A 17,738-nucleotide genomic window follows, 5' to 3' on the forward strand; every position below is an offset into this window, starting at 1 on the left:
TGTGGGGGAGAAAGTGGATCAGTCCTTCCATCAGCTGAACTGCACAGAGCAGGAGAGATTTAGGTAAGTTTAAAAGCTGAAAATGCAATGTCAGGTTCACTTAGCACTTAAAATCTATTTGGTGCGTGCCATGTCACTGCTGGCAGAGTAGGCAGAGATGTATAAAAAAGGTTTCATTGACATTTAAATATATTTCTATATGAATGTCTCACAGAACAAAAAAATAAAGTCTTTTCATCACAAATACTGCAGCATTAAAATAAACACTTACCAAAATAAACAATGAGTGATATACATATATATGTATTTGAGTGTGTAGACTATAGAGTGAATCATATTGTTGCTTTTTAAGTCACAAAAGCACAATATAAATACGGAATTTCCTGTGAACTCTTTTTTTTCCCTGTTGTAATAAAAATACATTCTTTACAGTTAAAGTAAAACTAGTGCAAGTCCATCCTCTGCTCCTCCCAGCCCATCATTTACATGGCACTTCGTACTTGAAGATGACACTGAAGATCTTGCCCCCGAGGCGGTCTGCGAGCCACGAGTTCTTGATGACGGCGAGTTTGAGGCTCTCGCACCTCAGGGCCGCGTAGTAGTTGGTGTGGATGGCCCTGCCCATGCCCTCGATCACCACCAGGTCCGTCTGCCGCTCCCGCACCAGCCCCGCCAGCCCCGCGTCCAGGCGGCTGCAACGAGGGGGGGTCAGGGCTGTGCACCCCCCAAACCCCCCCTGCCCCTCCTCCTGCACTCCAGGGCTGCTCCAGGGGCTGCTCCACGCCCAGAGCGTGGCTGGAATTACTGATGCCCTTGAACGGGGTCGCTTTAAATCGAAGGGAGGTGACTGAGGTGTCACAGGATCACTGAGTATCCTGAGCTGGAAGGGACCCACAAGGATCATCCAGTCCCACTGCTGGCCCTGCACAGGACCAGCCCCCAGAGCCCCACCCTGTGCCTGAGAGCACTGTCCAAACACTTCCTGAGCTCTGTCAGGCTTGGTGCTCTGACCACCGCCCGGGGCAGCCTGCTCCCCTCATTTTAAAGCTTCATTAAATGCATCAGAGTTGGGATTTTCCAGAGCACACAGGTAAGTTCTGTCTTCAATAGAAAAACTAACCAGAAGTAAATAGGTTAACGTGAAATGCTGCTCAGTGCCAGGGGAGTTTTGGTCACTGCAGGACCTGTCATCAGCCATAACCTGACCAGCTGCTGAGGGACCCAACACGTGAACACAGACACCTCCATAGGGCCTGAGCAGTGTTACAGCTCTGTAAATCCACACTAAGCAACTCCTCATGGGTGTGTGAGTGACTCCCATCAGGAAAGGGGGCTGGGATGCTCCAGAGCCAATCCCTGACCCTCCTGCAGCTGAGGGAGACAAACAAGAACCCTGCACTTTGCCCACCTACCTCAGATCCAGGCACGGAGAGCTGGAGCCCGTCTGAACCAAGAGCAGCTTCTCGTCCCTCAGGGCAGAGCTGTTTGTTAAAAAAACAGACAAAACCTTTCAACAGCTGCTTCAGCAGGGTCGTGCACATCTGGGAATGAGCCAGAGAACCAGGAATATCAAAGCCTCCTTTGCCAAGGCTTCCTTTCCTGCTGGGACTTCACCGGGAAACACCATGTTTCCTTGAGCACAAGGATTATTCAGTGAGCCCTGTGTCCTCTCCCAGGGACACTGTGTGTGTGTGACATGGATGGGTTTGCCTCTATTAAGACAGACAATTCCTGGTTCAGCAGCTTGAGCACTTCTCAGGGAAGACACGGACAAGAAATACAATTTATGGGCGGTCAGGAAAGATCCAATTTCTAAATTTTTCACCTCAACAAAAGCAAACCCTGTGCCTTGGCTTTTGTCCAGGCTGCAGATTTCAGGCACTACAAAACCCAGTTCACTGTGGGCTCAGTGAGTGCCAGGGGCTCTGTTTTCCCCCCCCATTGGATGATCCCATTCCCTGCTTACTGGATGACGGGGTCCATGGCCGCGATGCGCTCGGTCACGATCAGGGACTCGCTGTAGGTGACGTCGTTGAGGGCAGGGCCAGAGTTACAGGCCAAAATAACCTGAGGGAAGGTGGCAGGAGAGTTCACAGTGAGCCCCTGCAGTGCCAGATATTTGGCACAGAAGAGCCAATCTGAAGTGTCCTGCTGGAAAGGGAGCTCCACCTTCCAGCAGTTCCCAGAGCTCCACTGCACAGGAATTCCCGAGGAAAACCACTCACCTCTGTCCCTCTAGAAAGGAGCTCTCGGACAAAAGGAAAGACTCCTAAAATTATGTCTATTCCACTGTTATCTGCGAAAATTAAGGCACATTTATGAGGAGGACCCTCCTGCAAGAGAAAACCAATGCATTCAGGACGGAGCACAAGTCACTGCAGGGAACAGTTTATGTACAACTACTCACTCCAAGAGCCCACATTTGTACCCTCAAACACTGGAGCCTTTGGGTCTCTGTAGCAGCAAAGTCCCAGCACAGCCTGTGACAAATGGGAGGAACTGGGGTCCCTGCTGGTGTCTCAAACACCTCGAGTTCCTCTGCTGTGCCTGGGACAGGGCTCTCAAACTGCAGCAGTCAAACCTCCACCTGCCAGTTGGGCCAGGCCCAGCCCCGGGGTCCAGCCTGGCTCTGCTGTCCCTGCAGGGCCCACTCTGGTGGGCAGAGCTGCCCAGAGCGCGCTGGGGGTCAGGACCTACCTTGGTGGGTGCTCAAAGCCAGCCTGGTGCTGGCTGAACAGGATTCCCTTCTGCCAGGAAAGGGCAGGATGGACTGCTGGGGGCAGTGACATCCTAAAATGAAAAGATATTGCCTACTCTCCATTAACCTCTTAATTTATTCCCAATCTGATGCTATGAAACTTAGTTCACAGCAGCAGCATAAGTGAAAAACACTTAATTCCTAATAAAGAACTGACAGGACAGTGCTCGAGGTTCCTCAATTACCCCCGTGCCACCAGATTAGCTGATGCTTTGCTTTAGGATGTAACACAGAATGAGTTGCCACAGTCTGCTCAACCCAAACCTTTGGGCTGCCATTTCCAACTGAGAGATTTACACAGAGACACAAGAGTGTTTCAGTTAACCTTAATTAAACAGTAATAGAGATCACATGGGGAAAAACGCTTTGCTAATTGATAATTACTTCCAACAAGCTCCTGCATTAATGACAGTTTAAATTGCCTACTCAGAGGCAGGAACAACCCAAATGCTACATTTGGCCCCAAGTTTTCAAACTCAGGGGTCTGGTTGTACAGAAATAAGTCCCTTGTAGGGAGGGGACACACTGTGGTGTCTCTGGAGCAGCTCCAAGGGCAGCTGGGCTCCAGTGCTGCAGTTCCTGTGGGAGTTCAGAGAAGCACCTCACTAAGTAACCAAGTGTCAGACTAATCCCTTTATTCCTTTCCTTATGGGGAATTACTGGGACTGTGTTACCAGGGTTTGTTTTGCATTGTCTGAACAGTTTGTTAGCTGTGTTAAACCCCCAGGGTCAATCAGGTGGTTTGGTGATGAAGTATTTAATGTGTGGATTAAGTGTGGTGTCGTACCTTCAGTCTCTGCAGCCACTGGCTGTAGGAATCTTCCAACCAGGGACGTTCTGTGGCACAGACAGAGTTGGGTCAGCATTTCTTACAGGCACTGATCCTTACAAACAGCAATTCTGCACATTGTCAAAGCAGGAGGTTCACTCTACACGTACTGAAGCTTTAAATCATTTGAGCTCAGGTTTTGAATGTTAAATGTTTAGATCCAAAGAGTTCCCGGGCTCTGTTATGGGAATGGCTCAATGAGAGCAGTCCTGGAATGGAATTTTCATCCTAAAGCACTGGAGCCACTGAAATGGCTCATCCTGGGCTGGGGGTGTTGGACCTCCCAGGGCACTGTCCCCTGACAGGGACAGAGCTCTCTGTGCTGAGGCTCCTGCTCAGGGAGGGAGGTTTGCAGGATTTAATTCCTTTGGAACACAAACAGGAACATTCCACCCAAACTCTGGATCTGTATTTAGATAACCCTAACAAGTACTAATGGCTCCTTGTCGTGTGGGCAGCAGAACTGCCAGAACAAACATTCCCACTCTCTTCTGCTCCCTCATTTACACAACATCCAGCTCCAACCACCACCTGGATCCCCCTGTACCTTGTAGCTTTGACTTGGCTTCTTCAAATCCAAACTGTGGCTCAGACTCCAGGACACTGCACCAGGAGAGAAACAAAGGGGCCACAGTTACACACCTTCACCTCACATACTTGTAATTCAAACATTTCTACAGCAGGTGCTCAGCAATTTTACTGCACTGGTTATTCTGGGGGGGTCCCAGGACTGGGAAACAGCCCCTTTGTGCTCATGTTAAAGACAAAAGGCTCAGCTGGACGTTAAATTTGAGTTCTGATGCTAAAAGAAAAATGTTCAGCTGTCTGCCAGAGGCACAGGGTGGAAATGGAAACTTCCCCTCACACAACACTTGAGAGCAAACATCCAACACTTGACTAAGGTGAAACACAAACTGCAGTTACAGCTGGATTGGTGCACTTCAAAAAAACCCAAACAAACCCACAACTGGACATTCTGTAGCTTAAAAGGTGCTGTTAAAGGATGCAACACCTACTCTGAGACTGCCTTTGCTCCCCAGTCGAAGACATTCCCTGCCAGGAGTCCTTTCACCAGAGCAAACTGCCTCTCCTCCCAGCCCAGGGAATCCAGGGACTCTATGACACTCTGGAAACACTTTAAGGCTATTCCATTTTCTTTCTGCTTTACCTGTAAGACAGACACAAAATGCTGGTTTATATCAAAAGTTTCTTACCCATCCCTGGCTGTCTCAGTCCCAAGAACATGCTCAAGCATCTCCTCTACACTTGTGGTCTCTCATGGACCGAAAAGTTACTGTTATCAGTGTGCTTAGGATCAGGGAAAACCTTGCCTGGAATTCTAATAAAAATCTTCATTAGAGCCAGGATATGATCCAGGATATGTGTTGTCCACCCTGTGAGGCAAGAACTCACCTTGGAATAGGGATCTGGAAAATTGAACTCGTTTAAACAGTGTTCCCTTGTATCCAAGAGACTCCTCACTGTTAAGGTACCATATGCACTGGAATAAGGAAGAAAAACAGATCAACCACTTCAAATAAAAAAAGTTCTTCTCTGTTTCCTCCCTAAGTCACAGCACCTCACACAAGCACTAAACCTAAATGTCTTATGTGCTAAACCCTTGTCCTAAGGGGTAAATCTATGATACAGATTATTTAAGTACAGGGAGGGAAAATGTTCAGAGCAAGGCCAGATACTTGAATTAACCTGCTGCCATTTTTAATAACCATGCACAAATTTTTAATAACGAGTTTTCTGCCAAGGTACAATTTTTCTGTTCAATTCCCACACATGAAATCCAAAAGCTCTGTGCAGAGAACCTGATGTTTGACACAGCAACTTGCTGCAGCCTTCAGCCTGCTTGGCTTTCAGTCCTCTCAGCTCCACAGCCTGCTTGGCTTTGGATGTGCTGCCTCAGAGGAAGCAGCAAGTGATGCCAAAGGGAAGGTAAAGGCACTTACAAGGGCTGCTGCCTGAGTGTCTGGAGCTTGTTCCAGTATTTCTGTCGGAACTTCTCCGCTCTCTCCTGAGCATCCACGGAGTCTGGCTGACTGGCTGCAGCTCTCTTTGCCACCTGGGACACAAATGGGGCAGCACTGGAGTTACCAAATTAATTCTTCCTCCGTGTGACTGCTCTGAAGTTCAGCCTGAGAAATATCCCCTCCATCTGCCACCCTGTTCAGTGCCTGGGGCCCGTCTGCTCCCTCCCACTCAGCACCTCCCAGCTTCCCTTCCCTGCAGCCACCAAAGGGCAATTTCAATGCCTCTTTTCCCCAAAGATTTCAAGTTTATTTTCCAGACTGCACTTTCAGAAATTAAACACGAGTTCTAACTGCTCATAGGAGGGGAAAACAACGAATGCACACACACACACACAGAAGGAGAAACAGGCAGAGCTGTTGGTCCACATCGACCCCTTGTGTTCTCTCCTTGTTTACTGCAGGGACTGACTGAACCAGCCTGAGAGCAGGAAAAAGAACTGGTGTCTGAGTCAGTCGTGCTCTCCCCATGGAAGAGTGGCTGTGAGGCAGCAGGACTGTCCCCAGAGCAGGAACAACCCAGGGATCTCTGCCCTTTGGTTGTATAACTGTCCTGCTTGCAGCTCTGTACAGAGAGGTGCTGGTGCTATCAAAGAGAGAAAATGCTTTGAAAACACCTGAAGAAAAGCACCACAGGAGAGGAACACTTGTGCCTTTGAAGGTGCCAAGCACTTCCTTAGGAGCCTGGGACAAAGTCAGGTGCCTCTGGTGCAGGAAGAGGGGCTGCACTTACACACAGAGGGGTGACACAGCAGCAGTATTTTGCAGGATAAACATGTTGGCTCACAGATTTATTTGCCAAATACCTGTGTCAGCCACAGGACTGTTGTGTGACACTCACCCCATCCAGGGCCTCCTCGAAGCAGGTGAGCCAGTATTTTCTGGCCATGGCATCATCTGTGAGGTCCACGGTGTCTGGGATGTAGGTGGAAGGGTCTTTCAGCAGTGGCAGGTTCACAAGTGGTCTCTCCAACCTGTCCATTTCCAGCATGTCAAACTAGGTGACAAAGGGAAAGGGATGGATTACAACTCATTCAGAAGTGGATTCAGAGCAAGTTAAACAAGTACAAGGGCTGCAAAAATCCACCCACAGTTAAGACTGACAGAGTTGCAGACAATTTATATTATTCATCCATGCCCACCCTATAGGCAGGAATTATCAAGTTTAATGCCAGTTTTCCTGTGAAATCAGAATTACTGTACTGTCAGTGTTTGAGAGATGACTGGGCTTGTGCTCTTCTGTCCCATCATATATTTGTCTTCTCACAGGAAGTGAATCAACGCTGCCTAAAGACAGTGGAACATCAGATTCCAAATTCTGAAGTGTTTCAGCTGTAGCAAAATCCAGCTGCTTCAGAGAAAGGGCAGGAGACAAACGTTCCCCCCTGGTTTGGTGAAGGAGAATAAGACCAAGTTGGTGAAGGAGAGTGAGACAAAGTAGCAGCCACAGTCTGTTCTATGAGAGGACATCAAACACCACACAAGACACAAGACAACATCACAGGACTCAAGACACCAGGTCAGTCACTTCTCTGGGCAAGCAGGAGTCCCAGGGCTGGAGAAGAATGACCTATTCCCACACCACCACTGCTAAGAGAACACACACAGCTCTAGGAAGGACCCCACATACTGTACCACTCCGTGTTCTCTGCATGGGGTAAACATCAGGGGATGTGCTCATAAGACCAGAACTCCCAGCATAATTCTCTCCCCAGCTGTACTGGTTTGGATCTAGAAAAGAGAAAGACAGAGACACACATAATCTGAAAATAAAACTGGAAATACTCCTGTGAGTGAGTCTAGAGCCAGCACCCCTCCTGAGCAGCTGCCTCACTACACAAGCCAGCTCCCCTTGTCTTTAACAGCAAACAGCATTTTTCCCTCTAACCCCCAAAAGAAACGTTTCAACCACTCAGTGAATTACCTGCTCCAGAGAGCTTCAACCTGAATGAGACAGGAGACAATTTAAGTTCTACAATCATTATTTTTAACCCCCTTTCCTTGTCATCAACCAGCATGCCTTCAAAGCACTATCACTGAGCACAATTTCTTACTTCTAAATCTAGATCCATTATGGACAAAACAGAATTACAGAACTCTCAAAGCACAATATAAGTTTCATAAAAACACTGAAGTTACTTCTAGATTTGTTTAAGAAGATTTGTTTAATGAGCTCAGGTGTACAGTACATGCTGCAGAAGCAATGTCTTGAATTCCTTGCCCATCCCTAGGAAATGGGGATGAACAGAACTCCACATCCATTACTCTGAGGTGTATCTGATACTTACTACAACTGAGTACCATGAACAGCCTCACTCTCTGTCCCACTATAACTAAGGCACTGCCTGGCTTGCCAGTGCCTTGACAAGGGAAAAAGGAAACTCAAAGGGCAGAATTCCAGCAAAGCCCCCTGTATCCAAGGAGTTCTGAGCCCCCTGTATCCAGGGAGTGCTGGACAGGAGGGTCTCATCTGTGAGGCTTCTCACTCTCAAACGAACACAGTTTGGAGATGCTGGTCTTCCTCAGTACATTAACTGAATTCAGAAGTGGCTTCTTAAAGAGGGGGAAAGTTCTCCAAAACCACATTTCCCCAGTGGATTTAGAGTTCTGACTGCTCTTGGCAGAAATGCAGAGAAGAGAAGAGCCCAGTCCTGCTGCCTTCTCAAAGGTGAGCAGGAAATCCAGTGAGAAATTAGGATGTCCCTGCCAGAATGTATAAACCCAAAGCCCAGCATCTGTGTTTAGTAGTGCCAAATGTATTTATTTAGGCAACAGCTTACATGCAGCCTCTCAAGAGAAACTTGGACAGTACACTGACATTTCAGAACACAGCATATACAGAACAGAGCAGTGCTGTACTTACTGTCTTGTTCAGCTCCTTTTAAAAATGCCCCAATGGCTCCCAGGTAGCCTTCATGTCTCAGGAACAATGCCTGAACCTCTCCCTGCCACAATATGAAACATTGCAATTGGATGGTCCCTGAGGGCTAACAGGCACTTCTTTGTCACTAGTTTTACACTTAAATTTAATAGAAACAACTAGAAGATGGCAATATTCATTTGTGCTACATTCTCACACATTCAGTAACGTTAAGTGGTGCTGCTGACTGAGCTGGAGGAGGAGCTGCTCTCACACATCACTGCACAGCTCCTGCACAGCTGCAAACACAGGCAGGGGTGGGGTGTGCCAGGGCTGCCCACCAGAGCACGGGGAGCCAGTGCCTGCACTGCACCAGCCATGAATATTCAACTCCTCTTGCTTGGACAGGCTGGAAATCCAAGGGCCTGTGATTCCCAGGCTCAGTGTGTGCATCCAACATGTTTGAGACCCTGCTCACTGCCCTTATTTCATTGTTCAACCACGTGCAGACACAGTGGGTTGTCCCTAGCCAAGAGATCCCCCATCCAAACAGTTTAATTGTTAATATAAAATCCAGGAATGCTGGGGGGAAGAACACATCCTGCAGCGGGGCCCCTCAGCTCTCCCAGGCTGAGTGAGACACTTCCTTCTCCAAGGAAATCAGTAGGGACTGTGGGAACCTGAGGGGAGCTGCAGGAGAACAGCAGCTCACAGGGGGATTTGGACTGGACACAGAACTGCTGATGAAGTGACTCTTTCAAGAACCCAAAGCTGCAGTTTTGCAATAGTTTTCTTGGAACCCAAAGTTTGGCAGAAAGGGGCCACAATGGTGAAACAAAAGGGAAAAAAGCAGCATACAGGAGTCTCTTGCCTGAAGCACTGAGATGGGAAAAATGGTGTCATCTATAAAATTCCAAAAGTGCAGGAGCTAATCTACCTGTAGTAGTCATTAATGAGCTTTTGGACTTGACCTTTTTCCTAGTGAAAAATCGTCAGTATTTTCCAGAGCTCCAAAACCTGCAAAGAACTTCAGCTTGGTTGATTTGGGGTTTGATTATTTTTAACAACAAACAACAAAACCCCACTGATGCCAACTGCTGTTTGGGCAGAAGGACCCCACGCTGCAGGGCCTGAGGGTGGGAAGGTGCAAGTCAGCAAGAGGAATTGAATAATGATGGTGGCTATCTAAGAACACAGTGAAAACTCATCACTGGGCAGCTACGAGACACTGTCAATCAAAAATAATAACAGAGGGAGGGAGAAAAAGGGCTGGACACAACTCCCAGGCACTTCACAGTGATTTTACCCCTCCCACAACACAGCCCTGCCTCACCTACCTAAAGAGCAGCCCTCTGAGCTTTACTTCATGTGCAAATCCACTTATTAAAGTACCTAAACATCCTAGAGAAACGACTAAACACGTGCCTTTGCTACAGGAGAGTCTCTGTTGCCCTTACCTTGGAGAAGAAGTTGATGCTGTAGGTTATTGTGCGCATGGTGACGGGGTGGCCCCGGATGAAGAACCCTCCAAAGTAGATCTTATCCAGGTTGTGCAGTTTGGCATAGAGGCAGGCCAGCTGGCCAATGTCATTGCTGATCATGTGCAGTAAACTTTTTGCCATATCTTCTTTGGAAAACTCTTAAAGGGAAGGAACAGTAAATCAAATGAAAGGCGGCTGAGGAAGCTCACAAGGACCGTGCTTTCCTAACCAAGAGCCTACAGTTGGGGAAAGAAAAACACAGGTACTTCAAACAAGGAGGAGGGTGCATTTGGCTGAAGGCATCGTGAAAAACAAACTCGGTCTCTGGGAAATATTTCTGGGAAAAAAACCTGTTGGAAAGGCCAACAGGAAATGGCAAGAAATCCCAAGTTTCTTCTCTCTAGGAACCACGGACCATCAGCCTGGACCTGAGACAGACTGCAGGCATTTCACTGTAACACTGAAAAGAAACTGCAAATTACAGCAAACCCCTGCCACAGGGCCTTTTTGGAGCCCAGAAAGCCATATCTATGTCCCATAGGAATTAATCAACCCTGGACTAACTAGACTCCTTTTTTTCCTTTTCCCTAGACAGGCAGTCCCAAACTGAAAATCCAAGTGTCTGCTTGCAAAGCAGCACCAGATAATATTTTTAATCAATGAAACATTATGCAGACAAAACACAAGGTCATGAGAAGGAGTGTGATTGTTCTCAGCTCTGCTTGTTTGATCTCTACAAAGATGATTCCAGGGGCCAGGGGGGATGGCTGGGCAGTTGTTGTGCCCCAGTACCTTTGTCTGCTGTCGTGGACTTCCCAAAGCTGCTGGCAATGAGATTCCCACTGAGCCCCAGGGTCTGGTAGGCACCTCCATACACGTCCTTCACCAGCATGTCCACGTTGGTGTGCTGGCCCTTGGAGGCCAGTTGCAGCAGCTCATCAAACTTCTGAGGAGGAGAAGCAGAGTTAGCACAGCTTTCCTGGACAGCCAGAGAACCTTGCTCATAAACCCAGGGTATTTTTATTGACCAAAACCAGGGGGTTTGGCTTGCCTTATAATTAACCCTCCTGGTAAAAGATAGATTATTTCTAATTAAAAGATTATCTAGAGTCTATGTCTGATCAGACAGACTGATCTTGAGCAGAGCTCCTTTAATCTCCCTTCTTATCTGCAAATCTTTTGTTGAATTTCCCTGAAAACTAAGGATGGATCTGCACATATAAAACAGTCTTGTGCATCTCATATCTTGGAATGAAGTCAGAAACACAGTAACTAAGAGGAAACAGAATTATGTTTCCTTGAAGCATGAGAGAAAAACAAAAAGTTTCAGAAGAAGAGCCTCAGTGTGCTTTTACTGTTGCAGAATTAATGTCCCTGAAATTAAACTTGCAGGCAAGCTGCATTATCCCAATACTTAATTTATAACTCTGCTACCTCGAATTTCTTCTACAAAATCAAGACAGAACTAAGAGCAGGCACTGTCATGTTGTGAGATTCCCTCTTTAAGAGCATCAAACAAAAAGCACAGAGCAAGCTGTGTCCTCCCTTTGACATTTTCTTATCTGGTGCACATGGAACTGCAGCTTTCCCTACACTGCTGCCATTCAGCACACTCATGTGAGGCACGTGGCTCTTTGGCACAGGAAAGACCAGCATGATGTAAGAGCTGAGGAGGGCAGCACCAATTCAGCCCCTGTCCTGGCAGATCACCAGCCTGGGATTTAAGTGAGGAACCCCTGAAACTGTACATTGTGACCCAGAGGCAGAATTCCTGCTCTCTGCTCCCAGACATGGGGCAGTAATTGGGTGTTCTCTGCTTTGTTTCTGCAGACACTGCTGCAGGAACTGCTTTCCTACACAAACTATTCAAAATAGCTATTTCTCCCTATTCAGAGTTTGGCATTCCAACATTCCAAGCTTCCTCTGAGCACTCATTTAATCCCATTTAAAACAGACACTTGGATACCTTTGTTTTGGTGAGCAGTGCTCCAAGACCCCAGAAGGTTCCACCTCCAATTGAGCTCCCTCCAATCCATTCGAATTTGTCTTCTGTTTCTACCTGTCAATCAAACAAGGCAGATTTGTCTGGAAAGCCCTGGGATAACTCTGAACACACAGACTGACATGAGAGTGCAGGGTTTGGAACAGTGGAATTAGTGTAACTATTTAACTGTGTCAGCAGCAGGTGACAAGTGCATGTTCCACATACTTACACCACAAGCAGTTTTTGAAATCTTTGTATTTAATTCTTGGCCACTAATCCAAAATATAGATATTAAATTGGGTCCCATCAACAGTGTGCCAAAACAAACATTAAAAAAAAAAAATCACTTTGATCTGACAGCCTTTGTCCTCATCAGGTAATTTAAGAACTTCTCTAAACACCAAATTAAATGTGATTAAAAAGAAATTATGGTAGTGACATGGAAAACCATTCGTAACGCTGTAATAGAAATAAATAAATTTTTTTTAAAGCATTATTTTCTTTCCAAACCTTGCATTACCCAAGAAGAAACAGTGAGATGTATGAGATCACCTTTGTCAAATTCCCCAATAAATCCCTTCAGCAACCACTCACCTTCACTATGGAAACCCCCGAGCCAATATTCACCAGCAAATAAGGGAAAATGTTGGGGTGGTTTGTCTGGAACCGGAATTCCGTGTCCGAGTCCTTCTGGTAGGCAAACACCTCGTGGGGGATGTTCCTCAGCACAAAGTTGCACCCCTTAATTAGGCAGGTCATTACATCTTCCTTATCAACCCTGAGGGGGAGGAAGAGCCCGGCATCAGTGTCCCAGAGCCCTGCTGATAACCCAGTTTGCTTTTCCAGCAGCAGTTTACACAGAGCTCACAAACAAACAGAGGCTTTCACACCACGTGGCAAAGGTCCAAATCCCTGGAACAGGAACCCTCCCCGTGCACATGTCCCTGGCTCCCTCCCGTGCCAGGCTGGAGCTGTGTGACACAGGAATGTCACTCCTGCTGTCACTACAAACAGTCCTGCCCCCCTCTCTGGCTCCTGTCCTCCCTCCTGCCCTGTCCCTGCACTGCTGCCACAAAGTAGGTCAGGAAGCTGAGCTGGACATTAACCTAAGGAAACAATTCCCCATCATGGAATAATTGTCTGTTGCTCTTCCCCTGCCTTCTGATAAAGGGCAAAAGGCCTCCTCAGCATTTCAGCACCTGCTTATGACAGATCCAAGGGACTGTGAGGAGCCTACAGCTGGGATTAACAACAGGAAAAGAGACTTCTCACAAGAGTAGCAGCATTCACAACAGGACATATCCTGAGCCAGGAGTCTGGGAACATGATATGTGGTCTAGACAAGATGAATGATAAGTCAGCTTCCACTTACTGACTTCTGTCAACTTCTGTGTCTACGTACTGTCACTGACTCATGGGAAATTCTTACATGAAATACCACAAACCTTGTTGAAAACACACAAACACACCTCAGTGACTACAGAATGCTTCATGTGTGCCAGGGTGGAGAAGGTGCTGCTGCCTGGGGACCAACTGAGAATGTCATGACCAAATGAAAACCAAAAGCGGCTGCACCACACAAGAAAAGAGGGGAAATTGCTCCGTGTCTTGATTAATTGATCCTTGTCTTGAATAACTGCTAGTTAGTAACAGCCAGTAAGGTACTGATGTGAGCTGGTGTGAAACAAAACTTACCAAAACCTCACCTATCAGGAGAAGAAAGCAGTTTGCAAAGGCAGTGAGGAAGCAGCTGAGCAGGGAGGCTGAGGGATGTACTGCACAGCCTTGAAGTTCTCCACAGCAACACCAGGTAATGTTTAATATTAGGGGTAAATTAATGACATTTTTGCTATAATTGCAGTAGATTTTTAGCATATGGTGTTTGCTAATGAAGTTTGAACAGTAAATTTCTGATCTGTGAATTCATGGGGCTGCCCTTTAGTCTCCTGCAAGCCCGTGCATGGAGTTTAGGTAGGAGGTTTATAGTGACTGTATTACATCAGTTAATTCTGAGCATGCCCAGGAATATGTTAGAAGCTTTTGGAGTGGGAGTAAGTTAAATCCTTCCCAGGAAAGGGCTGTGATAATGCCCTGCTTTCCTCTCTTCCCTGCCCCCCTGTGCTGGCTCAGCTCCCTCTGTCAGCCCCTGATATTGTTATCTCTGGGACAAGCACAGCCCTGCTGGGTGTGGGTGGCAAAGGGAAGGGTGGCCTCCAAAACCTCATCAAAGGAGAAGCACAGTCCCATAACTGAGTTTAAACGGTTCCACTTACTTCAACCCCAGCTTCTTCTCAATAAGATCTTTGAATTTATAGGCACCACCACCTGTAGCTTTGATGACTTTTGTCTCTGTATTGACAAGATGGTCTTTGATGAAATCTAGGCAGGTTTCAATGTAAGTGTTCTCAAATTTAATGAAGTGAAGTCGAGCTGTGATCTCTTCCTGAACAGATATTTCATACAAGGGTTCATTTTCTATGTCCTTTAAAAGAGAAAAGAATTTCTTAAGAGATCTCTCTTTGAGAAACAAGGTTAAATGCTAAACTACTGAACATCAATACTTGTGCTTTTTTTTTCCCTTGAAACTGTGTTAATGCCATTAAATATAACACCTGAAGCTCTGTCAAAGAAGGTCAGAGTTTCACAAGTCTTAATTCTCCTTAAGCTGAGATAATCAATTCTCCCATGCACCAGACACCCATGAAACCTCTCTGGATGACAAAAGTTATGTCTGTGTAGGAGTAGGGTTTTTTACAAAAGCACCACTCTTACCTGTCTGGAAAGTAACTATTTCAAACACTACCTGGCAATACAAACACCTCCAAAAAGTTTTATATAGAACAAGTCATTAAATGGGTTTTGGATAAAATTTCTGTTTTCCCCCTGAGAAGCCAGTCCAGCACCTCCCTCTTGTGAGTCAACCCCCTGCAGCTGATCCCTGCTGGAATTCTCACCTTTCCAGAGTGATCAAAGGATCTCACTCGTGCCACTTTGTGCTGCACAGTTGAATAATAAGCCAACTTGGTTAATGAGCCACCTGTTCGTAAAGAGATGACAAGTTATGATTAATGCCTCACCTTAAACCACAGAACTCGTGCTTATGCCAGAGTTCTTGGCTCTCCAGGTCTCCTCAGGTAAAGCCAGACACAATGAAGGGAAATGCAGTGAGCCAAGGAACCCCTGGCCTGGTTAAACCCCATGGAGGGAAAAGCTCCACCAGCTGAGCTTGTGCCCAGTGCTGGGGGATGACTGAAGGTGAGCAGTGCAAGTTCTTAATTAGCCAGGCTGATGCATGTAATGCTGTTATTAACCTTGTCTGGAAACTTTCTGGAACCCCCCAGATCTGCTGCCTGTAAGAGGATTTTCTCACTGGTTTTGCCACAGCTGAGCAATGAACCCTTGTGCACAATCAGTGTTTCAGCAGCACCACTTAAATAATGTTCCTGATAATACTCTTAACCCAGGACAAGTCTGCAAGTTTGTGGCCGGTTAGAAGGTGACTCTGAGTAACTATTTCACAAGGTTGTTCTTGGCTTTGGGGTAAAGAATGCTCAGAATGGTGTTTCTCAAGCCCAAAAGTGCAAGTCTGAGCAGAGCAGCCTCCTCACCCTCTTCAGGCCTCGAGTCTGCTCATGGCAATAAAACTTTCAACTCTCCCCTAGAAACAGAACTCAACCCCTTGACCTGTCTTTGCATCTGACCTGTAAAACTGAATTTTTGAAGTTACACTGAATAATTTCAGTGTTTTCCACCACATTGCTGAGTGCTCCAGGCCTGAGGGTAACTGTGACCAACCACTGGGTTAATGTTAAAGTCCTGAAAGTAAATAAAAACCTGGCAATGTCAGATCCTAAATGATGGCTAAATATGGTGGCACTGCACTCTGTGCCTTATAATAATCAGGAGACAAACGACAATCCCTTGTGCTGATGCCTTTGCCTTCATAACAGCACTGTCAGCTCTTCCTCAGTGCTCCAATATTTTTATTAGGAAAATATTTGCAACATGTAGCCTTTATTATTTGCAACATGTGGGGTTTTTTTCCTGACAACTTGAAGTGAGGCCAACGTAGAGCGACCATGACAGACACTTATAGTTGCAACACCAGTAAAGCTTCCCTGACCTGGGATCTGATTTCAGTGTCCCAGCCAATGCTTTAGAGCTTCTGGTAAACAAAATCCACAGTCTGTTCTGCTGGTGAGGGTGCTCTGAGCTTCCCTCCACCCCTCTGAACTGAGGGAGCACGAAGCTTGTGTTGGAATGCCACGTTTGTACAACACTGACGACGACACAAATGCTCCCCCAGCTCACTCATCACCAGATGCATGGTCTGCAGAGCCACGCTTTATACATTATCCCCTTCCTCTCCCAGTTTTTAAAGACTTAAATCCATGCAGAACACCAGCTGAGACATGAAGCCAGGTTTTATAACTAATCCCACAACTCTAATTCCACGCTGACCCGCAGAAAGGGCCAGTTCCAGCTGTTATTTTAACAGCCACGAAAACAGCAGTTTCTGAGGGAGCGAAGCAGAGCAGACAGGTGACACGACAAGGTTGTTTATTGTGGTGCAGGTTTCCTTCCCACCCCGCAGTGAGTCTCCAGCACACGGAGCAGGGTTAACCTGAGGAGTCTTGCCTTTTTTTTGGTTGTTTTTTTTTATTTTTTCCCCCTGGCCTTTCTCCTAAATAGTTCGACTGACCTTGCAGCTGCAAAACAGAAGCAAAACGTGTGACCTGGCACTCGTGTGGGTGTGCACGGAATGGCCGCTAATCCCTGCCCGGGTGAGCCTGTCCCGGGCTCAGCGGTGTCCCCGCTGTGGCACTCAGGTGTCACCTGCCGTGTGTCACCTGCCGTGTGCCCCCGTCCCTCGGGCCGGGATGTGGAAATCGGGGCTGTTGTGTGCTCGGGGTTCGCACAGGGCTTTTGGGGTGCCTGAGGCAGCCCCTGCCCCCCTGCCCTGCCCGGGCCGTGTCACCGCCGCCCTCCACGGCCCTTTTCGTCTCTTCCCGGCCCGTTCCAGGCGCTGGGCCGGGGTTGGGCCGGGGGGCTCCGCACTCGGGCCTGGGGCGCTCTGAGGGGGCGCAGCCGCCGCCCCCCAGTCCGGCTGAGCCCCCCCATCGGTCCCGGTGTCCCGAGCGGGTCCGGCCGAGCTCTCCCCGGTCCCGCCGCCCCCCGGCCGGTCCGGCCGAGCCCCCCCAGGCTCTCCCGGTGCCCCCCTGCCCGCCAAGGGCAGCCCCGGCCGAGCCGCCCTGCCCGAGGCCCGTTACCCGCGCGGGGCCCGCCGGGAGCTGTAGTTCCGCTCCCCCCACTGATCCGCGCCGCCGGCGGACAGCGGGAATACAACTCCCGTGGCGCTCCGCGCCACCACCCCCGCTGCGCGGCCCGCCGGGAGCTGTAGTGCCCTCCCCGCGCCCCGCCATAACCCGTGCGCCGTCAGTGACTACGAATCCCAGCATGCCCCGCGCACACCACCCGGCGGGTCCCCTCGGCGGGGCCGCAGCCGCCGCCCGTGCCCCGCCGCCCCCTCCTCTGTGCCTCCACCCTCCCCCGCCGCCGTCCGGTTACCGATGTCAATGGCGAAGCGCTTGGCGTTCTCCAGGTTGCGGAAGATCTCGTCGGGCGGGAGGGTGATGCTCTTGTCCAGGCTGCCGTGGCCGCCGCCGCCGCTGCCGCGCCCGCCGCGCTCCGCCATTTTGAACGCGACCCGCTCCCTCCCTCCCCTCGCGGCCTCATCTGCTATGCAAATGTATGCGCATAAATCTGCATAATACGAGGCCAGGGCGC

At 48.3% G+C, this 17,738-nt stretch overlaps 1 protein-coding gene across 2 annotated transcripts; it reads right to left on the reverse strand.

Moving 5' to 3' along the window:
* Positions 1–95: 95 nt before the first annotated feature.
* Positions 96–17,738, reverse strand: PANK4 (pantothenate kinase 4). Of its 2 annotated transcripts, XM_027702148.1 has the most exons (19): positions 17,520–17,738; positions 14,906–14,988; positions 14,225–14,433; positions 12,546–12,729; positions 11,934–12,026; positions 10,760–10,913; positions 9,944–10,125; positions 8,490–8,571; positions 7,257–7,357; positions 6,468–6,623; positions 5,549–5,661; positions 5,001–5,088; positions 4,604–4,755; positions 4,135–4,190; positions 3,546–3,595; positions 2,226–2,333; positions 1,967–2,067; positions 1,413–1,481; positions 96–692 (listed from the first exon to the last, which is right to left on the reverse strand). In XM_027702148.1, exons 1-19 carry the CDS (start codon positions 17,644–17,646, stop codon positions 479–481), a joined length of 2,322 nt encoding a protein of 773 aa, XP_027557949.1. In that variant the 5' UTR covers positions 17,647–17,738; the 3' UTR covers positions 96–478. The 2 variants fall into 2 exon arrangements, with proteins under 2 accessions (XP_027557949.1, XP_027557950.1); XM_027702149.1 differs by lacking the exons at positions 96–692; positions 1,413–1,481; positions 1,967–2,067; positions 2,226–2,333 and adding an exon at positions 2,698–2,790.

The sequence above is a fragment of the Neopelma chrysocephalum genome, unplaced genomic scaffold, assembly GCF_003984885.1.
Source record: "Neopelma chrysocephalum unplaced genomic scaffold, ASM398488v2 Primary Assembly neopelma1_180, whole genome shotgun sequence".
Taxonomy (NCBI): Eukaryota; Metazoa; Chordata; class Aves; order Passeriformes; family Pipridae; genus Neopelma; species Neopelma chrysocephalum.

Bases quoted from the DNA above. Each gene is read 5' to 3' on its own strand.
- PANK4 (XM_027702148.1), bottom strand. From the start codon at position 17,646: ATGGCGGAGCGCGGCGGGCGCGGCAGCGGCGGCGGCGGCCACGGCAGC. The intron at 14,434-14,905 runs GTGAGAATTCCA...TCTCTTTTAAAG, and splicing joins CCTTTGATCACTCTGGAAAG to GACATAGAAAATGAACCCTT. The intron at 12,730-14,224 runs GTAAGTGGAACC...CCTCCCCCTCAG, and splicing joins GAGAAGAAGCTGGGGTTGAA to GGTTGATAAGGAAGATGTAA.